The sequence below is a fragment of the Neomonachus schauinslandi genome, chromosome 9 (genome assembly GCF_002201575.2).
Source record: "Neomonachus schauinslandi chromosome 9, ASM220157v2, whole genome shotgun sequence".
In the NCBI taxonomy this organism is placed as follows: domain Eukaryota; kingdom Metazoa; phylum Chordata; class Mammalia; order Carnivora; family Phocidae; genus Neomonachus; species Neomonachus schauinslandi.
This window is the reverse complement of record NC_058411.1, coordinates 81010141-81026250: the sequence shown is the minus strand read 5'-3', so window position 1 is coordinate 81026250 and position 16110 is coordinate 81010141. Positions and strand designations below refer to the sequence as shown.

At 45.1% G+C, this 16110-nt stretch overlaps 1 protein-coding gene across 1 annotated transcript in view; it reads left to right on the top strand.

Moving 5' to 3' along the window:
• Positions 1-12023: 12023 nt before the first annotated feature.
• GPR176 (G protein-coupled receptor 176) overlaps positions 12024-16110 on the top strand; it is a 119703-nt gene continuing 115616 nt past the window's right edge. The window contains exon 1 of the mRNA XM_021695558.1: positions 12024-12195. Within this exon, the coding sequence (XP_021551233.1) occupies positions 12024-12195 (172 nt within the window). The remainder of the gene's footprint in view (positions 12196-16110) is intronic.

Sequence of the window (16110 nt, the reverse complement as noted above, 5' to 3'; positions counted from 1 at the left end):
CCCTAGATCTAAATGCCAAATCGGCGACCCTCTCTGGTCCCTTTCCTGTTGGGAAGCTTTGTACTATCGCTCAATAAACTTTATTGTCCCTCAATAAACTTTGCTTGGCTACCCACCACTCTTCATCTGGTCTCCCTCTTCATTCTTCAAAGCATTGTGATCAAGAACCACAGGCACTGAAAGACAAGAAATCCTGTAACACTACAGTTCCATGAAGAGAATTATGTTCCATGCCCAGTTTACTTAATGTGCCTTCGGTTCAGGTCATGATCCTGGAGTCCTGGGATCGAGTCCCACATCGGGCTCCCTGCTCGGCGGGGAGTCTGCTTCTCCCTGTGACCCTCCCCCCTCTCATGTGCTCTCTCTCATTCTCTCTCTCAAATAAATAAATAAAATCTTTAAAAAAAAAGATTTTATTTATTTATTTGACAGAGACACAGTGAGAGGGGGAACACAAGTAGGGGGAGTGGGGGAGGGAGAAGCAGGCTTCCCGCTGAGCAGGGAGCCTGATGTGGGGCTCGATCCCAGGACTGGGGTCATGACCTGATCCGAAAGTAGACGCTTAACAACTGAGCCACCCAGGCACCCCTCCAAGCATATTTTTCCAAGTGCCATTTCCTTTATCTACCTCTCCTACCCCTATACTGTTTGCTAAATAATGATTATTTAAGTATCTTGCTATCATCTATTCACTCAGTGCTGGCTCAGATAACAGAGATATCTGGCCCAGATAATCTGATAACACAAATGCACTAGTTTGACCCAAGGCCTCTTCAAACTGTCTTCTCCTTCCTTCCCCTGGGAGCTGTTCTTTTTCCAGCAATCTGTATCTAGGTAAATGGTGCCACTCTGCCCACATTGGCCCAAGCCAACGAAGTGGTGTTCTGGATTCCTTTTCTCTCAACTTTCACATTCAGGTAGTCCATTTCTTCAATCTATCCACTTCACTTCATCCCATTACCACTAACTTACTTCACACCACAATCATCTCTTCCCTGGATGACCTTCCTACACTTGGGGCTCCTGGGTGGCTCAGTCAGTAGAGCATCTGACTCTGGATCTCGAGGTTGGTGAGTTCAAGGCCCACACTGGACGTGGAGTCTACTTAAAAAATAAACATATAAATAAATAAAAATAAATAAACCCTCCAGTACTCATTACCCAGCTTCAACAGTTATAGATATCTTGCCAGTCTTATTTCATTTCTCACCCTCCACCCCAGCTCTATAGGAGTGAATCTCAAAGAATCTCAAACATCATTTTTTTCTATAAATACTTAAGTATGTATCTCTAATAGGTCAAAGACTTTTTACAAACATAATATGCTTACAGCTTAAAATGTAACAATTGTTTAACATCATTTAATACCCATCTATATTCAAAATTCTCAGTTTGTCTAAATTAAAATCTGTACTGGGTGATGGACCTATAAATGACATAATCAAAACAATCAGCAAGATTTGAAGGGGGGTGGTGTCTGTGGACTAGATGACAGTATTGTATTAGTGTTCATTTCCTGACTTTAATGGTTGTACTGTGGTCATTTAGAAAAATGTCCTTGTCCATAGGAAATTTCCACTGCTGTCTTAAGGGGTAATAGGAACATGCAGTTAGCTCCCAAATAATTCAGAAAATGGAGGGAGGGATTATGATTAAGTCAAATGTAGAATGTAGACTATTGGGGAATTTAGTGGAAGGATGTATGAAAGTTCTTTGGATGATTCTTGTAACTTTTATGTAAGTTTGAAGATATTTCAAAGTCAAAATTTCACAATAAAAGAAACTGACAAACTGTTTTCCAAAGTGGTTGTACCATTTTATATTCCCACCAGTTTATGAGAATTCTAGTTATTCTATATCCTTACTAGTAGTTGGTATTGTCAGTCCTTTATATGTATATATATATGTATATATATTAAGATTTTATTCATTTATTTGAGAGAGAGAGAGCATAAGCAGGGAGAGCAGGAGAAGGAGAAGCAATCTCCCCAATGAGCAGGGAGCCCGATGTGGGGATTGATCCCAGGACCCTGGGATCATGACCTGAGCGGAAGGCAGACACATAACCCCCTGAGCCACCCAGGCACCCCCCTCCTGCTCTTTAATAAATGCCCAAGAAAGCTGGAATCTGGGACTTCTTTTGAACATAGATGAATCCTATTATATTCTATAAATATTGAAAGACTTGATATTAGCACCTATATGGAAATTTTGCCTGTCACTACACCACAGTAGTATAAGAGGAAAACACAGAGAAGATAATAGTTTTGTTTTGTTTTTAAAGATTTTATTTATTTATTTGACACAGAGAGAGAGAGAGAGCACAAGCAGTGGGAGGGAGAAGCAGGCTCCCCACTGAGCAGGGAGCCAGATGCGGGACTCGATCCCAGGATCCTGGGGCCACGACACAAGCCAAAGGCAGATGCCCAACCATCTGAGCCACCCAGGCACCTGATAATAGGGTTTTTAAAAATTACCTATTACCTTTTTGTTTTAGTCAGACTTTAACTAATTGGATGAAACCTGCCCATAGTAAGGAAGGGAATCTTCTTTTCTCGGCCTGCAGATTCAAATGTTAATCTCATCCAGAAATACCTTCATAGAAAAACCAGAACAGTGTGTGGCCAAATATCTGTGCAACCCAAGTGGCTTAGTCAAGTTGACACACAAAATTAACCATCATATCTATTTTCCCATGGATACAATAAGGAAAATCCCTAAGCAAATGCCAGTAGGTATACGATTAAGAGAGGTGATTGGAGAAAGCTATGAGAATCTGTTCTATTCCATGCTACTATATTCCTGCCTTCCCAGCACACAGGCATTAACCTTTGTTAAATGAGTGAATTACTAGCATAAGAAGAGTAGCTCTTGGGGCGCCTGGGTGGCTCAGTCGTTAAGCGTCTGCCTTCCGCTCAGATCATGATCCCAGGGTCCTGGGATCGAGCCCCACATCGGGCTCCCTGCTCAGTGGGAAGCCTGCTTTTCCCTCCCCCACTCGCCCTGCTTGTGTTCCCTCTCTCGCTGTGTCTCTCTCTCTGTCAAATAAATAAATAAAATCTTAAAAAAAAAAAAAAAGAAGAAGAGTAGCTCTTTTAAATGCTGTGGAGAGTGAAGAAGGCAGACCTGAAAGACTAAGTAGGACCTCCCCGGGAGTCCTTAATCTCCAGAGAACCTCACCCCCTTTTTTTGTTCCCACTCTGCCTTGAGAACCCTATCATCATGTTTATTATTTCAATAAGAAAATGGTCCTTGAGTGCTAAAAAATGATTTAAAAACTTTGGGAACACAGGTGTTTTTAAAATTGGGAGAATGCCTTCTTATATTATTCATTATGGGAGAGGAATGTTACTTGTAAAAGCATTTTCTAAGAGCCAGAGGTTGCTTATTTTCTACTCCATTTCGCATTGAGACAGGGAAACAGAAGGACCCCGTAAAAGACTGCTTTTTTTTTTTGCTACCTCTACTCTTTTTATTTTTAAAAAGATGTTATTTATTTATTTGAGAGAGAGAGAGAAAGAAAGCAGGAACAATGGGGAGAGGGAGAAGCAGGCTTTCTGCTGAGCAGGGAACCCAACATGGAGCTCCATGCCAGGACCCTAGGATCATGATCCAAGCTGAATGCAGATGCTCAACTGACAGAGCCACCCAGGCACCCCTCCCTTTTTTTTTTTTTTTAGAATTATTTATTTAAGAGAGAGAGGGAAAGAGAGCATGCATGAGCAGGGTTGGGGTGGGGGTGGGCAGGCAAAGAGAGAGGGAGAGAAAACCCTAAGCAGATTCACATGATGCTGTGATCACAACCTGAGCTGACACCACGAGTCAGACGCCCAACAGACTGCACCACCCAGGTGCCCCTTGCTGCCTCTATTCTCGCTAGGACCTGCACCCCGCCTCACACATGCTTTACTGTACTTCCTCCTTGTAAAGGTCAAGGAGTTAATGATTACTTTGGAGACTTCCAGCACAATAGAAAGCATCTAAGGCGACTGGGTGAGGTCATCATGAAAGTTTTCCAAGACCACCGTCTCCTTACACCTTGATGCCAAGACCCCTAGCTCCAGGGCATAAGTGACTTATGGAGGACGCTTGAGCACTCCTCCTGGTTTTGCCCAGGGCCTGGTATGGCTGGGAGGATACATACAGCAGACCACCATCCTTAATTAAACAACAACAACAACAAAAAAGACCCCGATCAAAGACAAGACTCTCTCTCTTTTCAAGAGTCTCCCAGAAATTCTACTTCAATCTTCTCTCTCTATATATCTTCAATAAACTCTGCTCACAATTCCTCTCAGCTCGTGTTTGATTTCCATTCTGCACGAAGCCCAGGATCCTCCTGGCTGGTCCTGTGGGAATCCCTCTGGGTTCTCAGACTCAGCCAGCCTGCATCATCATTACCTTTTACTGTAGTTCCAGAAATTTTGGGGTAAAAATTAGCTAGCACATAAATGTAGGTTGCTAGTCCTACCACCTGCCTTCAGCCACTGCTGTGTACCTGATTGTTGTCTGGTATTAATATTGACCAGCTCATAAACACATAACACCTATACATGGTAAGTAACTGGAGCAGACTCCAATTAATTTTTTTTTTAAAGATTTTATTTCTTTATTTGACTGAGAGAGAGAGCACAAGCAGGGGGAGTGGCAGGCAGAGGAACAGGAAGGGGCAGGGAGCCCAACATAGGGTTCTATCCCAGGACTCCAGGATCGTGACCTGAGCCGAAGGCAGACACTTAACCGACTGAGCCACCTAGGCGCCCCTTAATTTTTTTCCCCAACTTTTCAGGTTTAATTCCAGGAAAAAAGGTATCTAAAATGGGGCCTTTTGGTGGAGTTGTTTTTTTTTTTTCTTTTGGACAAAAGTAAAATAGGCATTATAGCAGATTATATTTTCCTTAAATGACTATAATATCTCTCATTCCACATGCTCTCCTTACAATATAACTGCCACTTTGCCCATTTAGAAGTATAGTCTATGTACTTTCCCCATAAATGTGGTGTTTTTTGGGACTGCTTCAACAAATAGTTGAACTGATCCTATGTGACTTCTGAGATTAGGCCACAGAAGTCAATATAACTGCTCCACTTCAACTACCCCCATGTTGACGTCAAACTTCCTAAATAGGTTCTCCTTTCTAGCTTATGTCTTCACTCAGGCAAAGGACCCTATGGGCAGAGCATCCCCTGACAGAAACTGAAACTACCTCCTCAAGCAATAAGGACTGCCCTGAGCCAGCATGACCCTGCCGGTGATTGATTTCAAGACAATGATTGACCTGACCCTCACTGCCCACCTGCGCATACCTAGTGTTGGCCTCACTGAAATAAATTCCTTTCTTGGTTCACCACCACTCATTTCTCTGCCTTAGGATTTGGTGAGTGGCGAGTGGGCAAACCTTGTTTGTTTGGGAGCCCTGGAGCCAGGTGCTTTTGTACCCCTCTGCCCCAGCTACACCTTGTCCTCTTGGAAATTTCTTGGAGTGCTCACTTTTGGAAGATAGCTGCCAGGCAGTGAGGAAGCCTCCACATGGAGGGCCACCTATAGGTATTCCAGCTCACAGTCCTAGCTGAAGTCCAGCATCAACTGACAGACACGTGAATGAACAAGCCTTCAGATTCCATACCCTGGCCTTGATTTTGAGCTGCCCCAGCTTATGTCATGTGGTGCAGACAAGCTGTGCCATTGAGCCTTGACCAAATTGCATATCTGTGAGCAAACTAAATGATTGTTGTTTTTTAGTCTACTAAGTTTGCAATGACCAGACAAGTATAAATAACACTACCATAGACACTTAACATATATTTAAATCCTATCCAATCTCTTATATCAATCAAATTATCCTGTACTTGGTAAAAACAAGTAAGGGACAGGCGGAGCTAGGTAGGGAAAGATATAAGGGGCTCTGGGATCAGGCTCACAGAAATCCCAAAAATGCGGGGATGTAAGGAAACCAGAGATAAGGGAACAAACCAGACCACCCTGCCCTAGGCCTGTATGTGTGTGTATCTTTTTTATGATGGTCATCTGTGACCAACAAAGAATAACCAGACCCTAATAAAAGAAGTAAGCCATTAAAGATATTATCACCAGTCCTTACTCCAGCCAAGATATCATAAGACTGATAAGGACATAAGCGCCTTGGTCAGTTCTAAATAAAAGACTACCAGTGGAGGCTCACGTTGGTAACCGTGTCCAGACCACCTCTCACTCCTGAGGTTTTTTTTTTCCTGTATCCTTGCTTAATAATTTTTTTTTTTTTTTTTAGATTTTGACAGAGAGAGAGAGCACACACAAGCATGGGGAGTGGCAGAGGGAGAGGGAGAAGCAGACTCCCTGCTGAGCAGGGACCCCGATGTGGGGCTTGATCCCAGGAATCTGCGATCATGACCTGAGCCGAAGGCAGACGCTTAACCAACTGAACCACCCAGGTGCCCCTGCTTAATAAACTTCTATCGCTTTACTCACTCTCCTTTGTCTGTGAGATTGATTCTTCGACTCCGTGAGACAAGGACCTAGCTCTTAGCACACAGCCATACTCAGGGAACCTGGGTTTATTTTTAAGTAATCTCTATGATGTAGTTTTGGAATGTTAGTGAGGTCTGGAGCCCACGGCCAAGAAAGAATTCTTGAGATGGCTTTGGTACAAAAAGGTGATTTTATTAAAGTATGGGAACAAGACCCTGGGGCAGAAAGAGCTACGGCACTGGTGTTGTAAGGAATGGCTGATTATATACCTGGGAGTTGGGGGAGGTAAGGAAAAAGGGCGATGTCCAAAAGGACTTTTATATGCTAAAGAAGATTCATATGCTAAAGAAGATACTGGGCCGGGCTATTGGCAAGGGGAAGTTGTTTTTCCCTCTAGCAAGCAAAGTATTAACATTAAGACCCTTGGGAATTTCCTGGAGGAATGTCTCACCTATCCCACCCAGGAGTGGGGTGGGGGAGGGGGGTTGTTGTTGTTGTTGTGGGGTGTCAGCTTATGCTTTGTCCTCAGTTTACCTTCTGCTCCCTCATCATCTACACAATGTAGGGCTCAAATTTACAACCCCAAGATCAAGAGTCACATGCTCCACTGACTGAGCCAGCCAGATGCCCCAAGCTAATTTTTCTTTTTCTTTTTCTTTCTTTCTTTCTTTCTTTCTTTCTTTCTTTCTTTCTTTCTTTCTTTCTTTCTTTCTTTCTTTCTTCTTTCTTTCTCTCTCTTTCTTTCTCCCTTCCTTCCTTCCTTTCTTTCTTTCAGATTATTTATTTATTAGAGAGAGAGAGAGAAGGAGCAGAAGGAGAGACACAAGCAGACTCCTCGCCAAGCACGGAACCCGATGCAGGACTCAATCTCAGGACCTTGAGATCATGACCTGAGCCCAAACTGAGCCACCCAACTCAACCAACTGGCCACCCGGGCATCCTTCAAGTTAATTCTTAATCCTATTAACCTTACACCCTAACACTGTCATCAGCTAGATCCCAAGACCTGATCTTTACTGCTCACCTGCTTGTACCCACCAATCTTTGTCCTATAGTTTTCCTTAAGCTCTTAACTCAGGCAAAAGACCCTATACACAGAGCATCCTGTGATGGAAACCAAAACTACCCCTCAAGCAATACTGACTGCTGTGATAGAGAGCTGGCCTAGACCACCCAGACCAGTTTGAGCTTAACCCCTGTCTCATTCCTGCGCAAACGGACCATGATGTGACCCACAGAGTGACCAAGAGTTACCCTTACATTATTATTATTATTTACCCTTACCTCATTATAATACTAAAATCTCCACCCGAGGAGGAGCACAAGCCTCATTTACATAACATACAATGTATGTATAGGTATGTTTCCTTAAGGTGCATGTGAGATCTTATGCCCACTTCTACATATAACACTAAGGCTCCCTTATCTAAATATTCATCCTAACCCTAAATAAAAGGATCCCATTCTTCCTTGCCTGGGAGTCATGGCTTTGGAAGTTATTCCCCATGATCTCCTTATTTACTGTAAATAAAGTTTCCTTTGTGGGACAACTCACCTGGTGTAGTTCCTGATGTAGGAAAGAACCTTAGGGTTCGAAGCTGACAGCCAAGAAAGAATTCTTGAAACATTTTTGTTGCAAAAAGGTGGTTTTACTAAAGCACAGGGACAGGACCTGTGGGCAGAAAGAGCTGTACCGGGGTCATGAGGAGTGGACCATTATATACTTTCAAGTTGGGAGGGGGTTAGGGATAGCATAAGTCTCTAAGGAATTTGGAACCAAGTTTTTCAGGACCTGAGGGAGCTAGCTAATTATTGGGAAAACGTCATTTATTACCATCTAATAAAACCTTAGTCATGAGACCTTTCAGATGTATATCAGGGGCCATATGCCTGGGGGGTGATTGCCAACACTATCTTGGGGGGTTTAGAGATAAGGAAATTTTTAAAGGAATTTTTATATGTTAAAGTAGACTTACAGGATTCTAGGGAGGGGTCGGGCTAGGATTGCCTTTTACCCTTAGCAAAGTCAGAATGTCACTCTGCCTGTTTCAAGGACTTATCAATGGGCTATAAGGTAGTAAGGAAATTTAATAATTTTTCTTCTGCCTTTGTTTCCCACATCAGTTCCTGTGACTCACCAATGAGCTAACTCAGGTTAGTCTGGTTACAATACCAATCTAGGGGTTATAGAGAATTTACTGGTATCTTTTCAGAATAAAAAAATGAGAGGTTTCTTGCTTTACTAAACCCTTTACATCTACAAAATGGACTCTTCTCTACGTATTTTTTTTTAAAGATTTTATTTATTTGTTCGGGGGTGTTGTATAATCAGGGGGAGTGGCAGGCAGAGGGAGAAGCAGGCTCCCCAAAGAGCAAGGAGCCAGATGTGGGACCTGAGCCAAAGGTAGACACTTAACTCATTGAGCCACCCAGGCGTCCCTCTTTTCTACAACTTTATCCCAGCTCTTCCTAGTAGTTTTTGTTTTTTTAAAGATTTTATTTATTTATTTGACACAGAAAGACAGCTAGAAAGGGAACACAAGCCGGGGGAGTGGGAGAGGGAGAAGCAGGCTCCCCGCCAAGCAGGGAGCCTGATGCGGGGCTCGATGCGGGGCTCGATCCCAGGACCCTGGGATCATGATCTGAGCTGAAGGCAGACGCTTAACGACTGAGCCACCCAGGCGCCCCTCTTCCTAGTAGTTTTGAATAGGGAGTGGCAGGTAAAGAGGTATTTTTACAACCGCTACTAAACAACTCATTTACAAAACACATTCTTCAAGCCTTTTCTACAGGAACATGCTGGATGTTGCTGAATGACTACTACATTTTGTTTTGTAATGATTATAGTGCAAGGGGTTTGAAAAATATGTTTGGATGCTAAGAACTAATTTTAACTACTAGAAATGGCTTTTTAAAAAAAATACACAATTGATCAGTAATTTTGATGTGGGAAACAAAGGCAGAAGGAAATGTAGATTGACAAATACTTGAGGCAGGCAGAGTATAATGCTCCTCCAGGAACCTCCCAACTGTCTTAATGTTAAAGCACTGGTAGAGGGAAAAATAACTTTCATTTGACAATAGCAAGGCCTTGGGTATCCTATGAGTCTTCTTTAGCATAAGAAAATCCTTTGGGGGGGCGCCTGGGTGGCTCAGTTGGTTAAGCGACTGCCTTCGGCTCAGGTCATGATCCTGGAGTCCCGGGATCGAGTCCCGCATCGGGCTCCCTGCTCGGCGGGGAGCCTGCTTCTCCCTCTGACCCTTCCCCCTCTCATGTGCTCTCTGTCTCTCTCATTCTCTCTGTCTCAAATAAATAAATAAAATCTTTAAAAAAAAAAAAAAAAAAAGAAAATCCTTTGGGAACTTCCTTTACCTTTACTTCCCCCAACCTCAAAGTACATAATCAGTTGCTCCTCACAATTCTGGGGCAACAGCCCAAGGTCCTGTCGCGTGCTTTAATAAAACTACCTTTTTTTTGCGTGGAAGCCATCTTAAGAATTCTTGGCGGTGGGCTCTGGACCCCAACACCACCAACATTCCAAAACTACATCATTTTTGCCTCTCCTCTTTTTATGGCCTCTGAAATGTTTAAAGTAACTGCTTACATGGAAGATTATTATGTGCAGATATTGTGAAACCCAATAATGTACAAGACATGCAGGGCTTTTTTGCTCTTTAAAGACTTCATGTCTTGCACACTGTAAGTGAAATAGTCACATTGTAGCAGGATCAGCCTTGAGACCACCAAGAATTTTGGTAATTTTTTTTTTTTTTAAAGTAATCTCCACACCCAACATGGGGCTGGAACTCATAAGCCCAAGATGAAGAGTCCCATGCCCTACTGACTGGGCCAACAAGGTGCCCCAAGAAATTCTGTAATTCTACTCAATTCTTAAGAGTTAGTATGCGGGGACCTAACGCTATCAGTCAGTATGTTAAAGCCCTCTACCAACTCCTTCACTAATTAAAAAGAAACCAATTTCCAAAACTTCAAAACAGCACATCTTTAGTTGTCTTTTCCTCTCATTTCTCCTTTTCTCCAGATCCTTTCTCTGGATGCAGTACACGTTCCTTTTACTACTCAGCTACTCTTTACTGTTTCTTGTTCACTTGGTTATCCCAGCTTCTCAACTTTTTGCATCAGCTGGCAGAAAGTTGCTCCCTCCCCAAGTATTCATTCTTCGGATTGCACCAGACTTGGGCCGTACTGTGTACCTTTTAGAAATGAGACTCAGTAAGAAGGTCCAGGAAACCGTGCACGGTATTCCTAAATTTTACCTTTCATCTTCTGCTACACCCAAGGCGTCACTGAGGGGCCAAAAACTGGGATACCTGCCCAGGTGACATTGTAGTGTAATTATAAGCCTCTCACGCAGCCCCTGCTGAAGAGATAAGGGGCAGTAACCACAGGAGTAAATAAAGCGAAGCCGGGGAAGCGCTTTGAACGCATCCACTGCAGCCAAATCAGGACCCCCGCGCCTCCCACGCTCCAGCCTTGGCAGTCGCGCTCGGAAGGGCCAACATGGCGCCATCCCCTCGGCCCCCTCCGCGTGGAGGGCGGAGCCGCGCGCATCACGTGACCGCCGCCCCCCACCCCCTCCTCCGGCAGCGCTCCCTTCGCCTGCTCCCTTCCCTTGCTCCTGGAGCGCGCGGGTAGTCCGGCGGTGCGCAGATGGTGTCCTGCTCCTGTAGGGGCGTCCTCCCTTGTCCCGGCGCGTCCGCGAGCGTCTCTCCCCGCAGCAAAGGCGGGAGCAGGGCCAGGAAAGGGGGCGCTAGGCCGTGCAGAGGCAAAGGGGCTCCAGAACGGTGTCTCTTGCCGCTGACACCGAGGCGGGAGGTTGGAGTCCCGGACTAGGGGCTGGGCCAGAGGAGACCGCGCCGGCGTCCTGGGGGACGGCCGGGCGCGTGAGGGCGAGGCTGTTCGGAGATTCAGGGCATTCCGCCCAGACCGTAGGTGCCGTCGGGGACTCCGGGTCCCCTCGGAGCTCCGGTCACTTGGCTTGGGCATTTCACAGGTTTCCCATCGCCATCCAGCCACTCAGAGCCAGCAGGATTGATCAGCCAAATGTTCTCGTCCTCCTGAGGAGAGGGGTCAAGCCCCTCAGCCGGAGGGGACTCGAGAGGGATGGCCCGGCTCTCGGGGGGTGGAAGGAGCAGAGGTTGAAGAGGGCGGCGGAAGCGGGGAGCACCTCCTTGACTATCACATGCCTCCTGTGTTTCCATCTCTGCCGAGTGGGCTTGGCCGCGCTGACTACCCGGGAGGAGGCACGGACGCAGCTCGGCCGGCTCTGACCGTGCCGCCTCCATGTGGCTGCTGACGGGGACCCAGGAGGGAACCGGCTTGGGGCGCAGCCTCGCCCTCCTCCCTCCCCGCCTCCCAGGCGCCGGGGCTGGCGATGTGGAGAGGTGAGGGGACCCGCGGCTGCCCCGGGTTCTCCAGGACTCCACTAGGCGCCCGCGTGTTCCACCGCACCCGGGGCAGGAGCGACCCAGGCGGGGCTCCGAGGTGGGCGGACGGGCGGGCGACGAGTGGAGCCGGAACCCCTTCCTCGACATGGGGCACAACGGCAGCTGGATCTCCCGAAACGCCAGCGAGCCGCGCAACGCGTCGGGCGCGGAGGCTGGGAGCGCCAACCGCAGCGCGCTCGGGGAGTTCGGCGAGGCTCAGCTGTACCGCCAGTTCACCACCACCGTGCAGGTCGTCATCTTCATAGGCTCGCTGCTCGGTAAGCCGCCTACGGGGGCGCCGCCCGGGTGGGCTTCCCGGAGCGCACAGGCTCCGAGGGGCCACAGGATCGGGGGCCGCCGGAGCCGCGGTGGATTCGGGGTGCCTGGCAAAGTGGAGATAGTGGGGTTTAAGAATGCGGGGATAACTTCAGGGAAGTTAAGCAGGGACGGTTGACTCCAGCCCCCAAGCTGGAAGCAGAAGAGTTCTCGTAGGGCTTTGTCTCGGTCCGAGGACCGTGCCTGGTACAGGAGGAGGTCCGCCTCCCGGGCAGCCCTTGCGGAACGCTTCGTGATGGGCAAAACCTTGCCCAACAATCATTCCTCACCTCCTGGGTGCCTGGTCGGAGCGCTGGCCCGAGCTCCTGTTTACAAATAGCGAGGGACAAAGATTCTTTTTTGTTACTGATGACTGATGTGTTTTGCACTCCCGTCTATTCCCTATATAAAAAATTATTTTGAAAGAGACTTATTTTGCATATGTTCTATGGCTTTCTTCTTCGGAACACCGACCTGCTTGCTGGTAAACATGAGTGGTTAGTAAAAACGTTTGTCCACTATCATGAGAATTACCTGTATTTCTGATAGGTACTCTTTAAATGATAAGTGATAGCAATATTCATTTTTGTTGAGGTTAGTTGAACATATTGCATATTACTTGTAGATAAGTGACTTCCCTTCAAATGTAAATTTTCTTTTTTTTTTTTTTTAAAGATTTTATTTATTTGAGACAGAGAGAATGAGAGAGAGCGCACATGAGGGGGGGAGGGTCAGAGAGAGAAGCAGGCTCCCCGCTGAGCAGGGAGCCCGATGCGGGACTCGATCCCGGGACTCGATCCCGGGACTCCAGGATCATGACCTGAGCCGAAGGCAGTCGCTTAACCAGCTGAGCCACCCAGGCGCCCCAAATGTAAATTTTCTGATAAGGCGTTTAAATGGATGTAAAAAGATGTGATTATGTGTGATATTGTGGTCAAGAGCAGTCCTAAAGTTTTGAAGTAGGAATAGATTTTTTGCAGACACCTGTCAGTTTCCATGGAAATCAATATAAGTGACATCAAAAAGACTGGAAACATTTAGTGTTTGGAATTTCCCTTCATAATTTCTCTAATTGTCATCATCCTGTTCCACTGTATCATACTGATTTTCCACTTCTTGTTAGGGCATTTTCAGGAGTAGATATCAATGTGGCTGTGTGTGTGTGTTAAGATGTGTTTTTAATGAGTAGAATGATAAATGCACATTAACAAAGAAAATGCTTGTGTATCAAATATTTGTATTCATTTAACAACAAACACTGAACACCTACTAGGTACCATGCACAATGAATTGTAGATTATTAGGAGTTAAATTCTAGTGTTGTCACATTTACTTAAAGTGTAGATTATTGGGGAGAGTAGAAGTGGCTGCATTTTTATTTCTGCAGGGTTTTACATATATATATTTGTTTTGTTTTCCCCATTGGGAACTCTAACAATGAAGAAAGATGATGATGGGAGAAATTTTCCCAGAGTTTGACTCCAAAATTTTGAGTACTATTGAAACAGAAAATAGAGCATGTATGTAAAGGGCATAGCAAATAGTGCACACTTAATGTTAGTTCTGTTTCCAGTGTACCATCTCTTTTGTAAATTACATTGGATTCAAGAATTGCTAGGTAGAGGTGTCCAGGTGGCTCAGTCGGTTAAGTGTCTGACTCTTGATCTCAGCTCAGGTCTTGGTATCAGGGTGGTGAGTCAAAGCCCCGTGTTGGTGGGTATAGAGCCACCTTTTTTAAAATTTTTATTTAATTTTTAAAAATTTTATTTATTTGAGAGAGAGAGCATGAACGGGGGAAGCGTAGATTGAGAAGCAGACTCCCTGCTGAGGTGGGATTCCCAATGTGGGACTTGATCCTAGGACCCTGGGACCATGACCTGAGCCAAAAGACGCTTAATGAGTGAGCCACTCAGGCGCCCCAATCTGCCCTTCAACTCTTTTTCCCCACAGCGGTTTAATTGACAGGCAAGAACTGTTTTTGTGGCTTTCTCCCAAGAGGAGACTGATTTTCCTCTTGATTGTTAGTTATGCCTGGCTTGGTGAAGGAGGACATTATTTTCTCCCTTCCATGTTACTTGGCCCTCCTAAGAGAGAATTCCATTTGCTCTTTTTTCTTTTCAGAAAAAGTATAAATATGGTTAAATTTCATGAAATCTAAAGTCAGAGAACTTGGGCAAAAGGAAAGACAGCATGGGGTGCCTGGGTGGCTGTCAGTTAAGGGTCTGACTCCTGATTTCTGCTCAGGTCATGACCTCAGGGTCCTGGGCTCGAGCTGCACCTCGAGTTCTGCACTCAGTGCGGAGTTGGCTTGTCCCTCTTCTTATGCTCCTCTCCACTCCTCAAATAAAGTCTTCAAAAGGAAAGGCATTTCAGGTTTCCTTAAAATTTTAGCTGAATCATAACAGCCTTGTGTACTTACTTACTGGTATTCTTGATTGTTTTTGAGGATTTCACCTGTATAAACATATCTGTGTAATTGAATCCTGGTGATGCCAGCTGAGGCTCAGAGCTTAAATTGCAAAGCCAAGTAGAGTCAGTTGCAAGGCAAGTAAACTTGGGAAGCATAGTTTCATGAAAGCCCCCCCCCCCCCCCCCGAGAAAACTCACAGATTAGGAATGAGAGAAAAACATTTATTATGGAAGAATCTTTAAGGCGGAAAAGTTAAGTAGAATAGCATGTGATGCTGATTTAATCTACTTGTTTCTCCTATCTGCAAATATAGACAAATGTGTTTTTATTTTTTCCCCTTTAAACAAACTCAGATATACTTCCTAGATTGCCTAAATAGATTTTTTTCATTAGAATTTTCAAAGGCCCACTGTTAGGTGAAAATAATTCCTTTATACTATTGTGGTTTTATAGTCTTTTGGAAACTTAGTGCCCTGTATGAGGAAAAAAGTCAACTTGGGATAACTATAATATTCTAGCCATAGGGAACATTAATTGCTTTCAGAATGAACTCTCGAATTTATATAATACTCTTCAAATAATGCCTTTTGATGCTTTGTGTAAACTAGTGTTTCTCAGCCTTTTTTTTTTTTAATTTTTTTAAAGGTTTTACTTATTTGAGAGAGCACAGAGGGAGAGTGAGAGGGAGAAGCAGACTCCCCGCTGAGCAGGAAGCCCAACACTGAGGGGGCTCTATTCTAGGACCCCAGGACCATGACCCAAGCCAAAGGCAGACCCTCAACTGACTGAGCCACCCAGGCGCCCCTCTCAGCCTTCTTTATGCAACATCTTGGGATATCTGAAGATATGCTTTAGGTCTTGAAAGAGTCAAATTTATATTTTTATTTTTTTTAAGATTTTTTTTTTTTTTTATTTAACACAGAGCACAAACAGGGGAAGCAGCAGGCAGAGGTAGAGGGAGAAGCAGGCTTCCCGCTGAGCAGGGAGCCAGAATCGGGGCTCCATCCCAGGACCCTGGGCCATCTCCTGAGCTCAAGGCGGATGCTTAACCAACTGAGCTACCCAGGTGCCCTGAAGGAGTTAGATTTCCCTCTGGTAAATATATGGCACACAACACTTTTAATAGTGAACAGTGTAAAATCGAAGACTCAGAAAAGATTTGGAATCACCATTTCCCATAAGTGCTTTGGATCTAACTCCTCAGAGTTGATCTTCTCTCCCTTTTTCCCAGTCCTTTGGGATTCACAATGCAAGTGCATGGAAAGCTAGTCCCCTCTCTGGTGCTTTCACTTGACAAAGGTCAGTGGCTGTTATGAAGCCTGTTACCTCTAGGCTCCCCCCGCCCCCTACATAAATTGCTTGTCATCTGTGCCTGTTACCATTGAAGGAGGCATTTAGGAGGTTTTTGTAAATGAACTTGCTCTTATTTAAAGAAAATGAGCATTGTGGACAATAGCCAACAAATTAT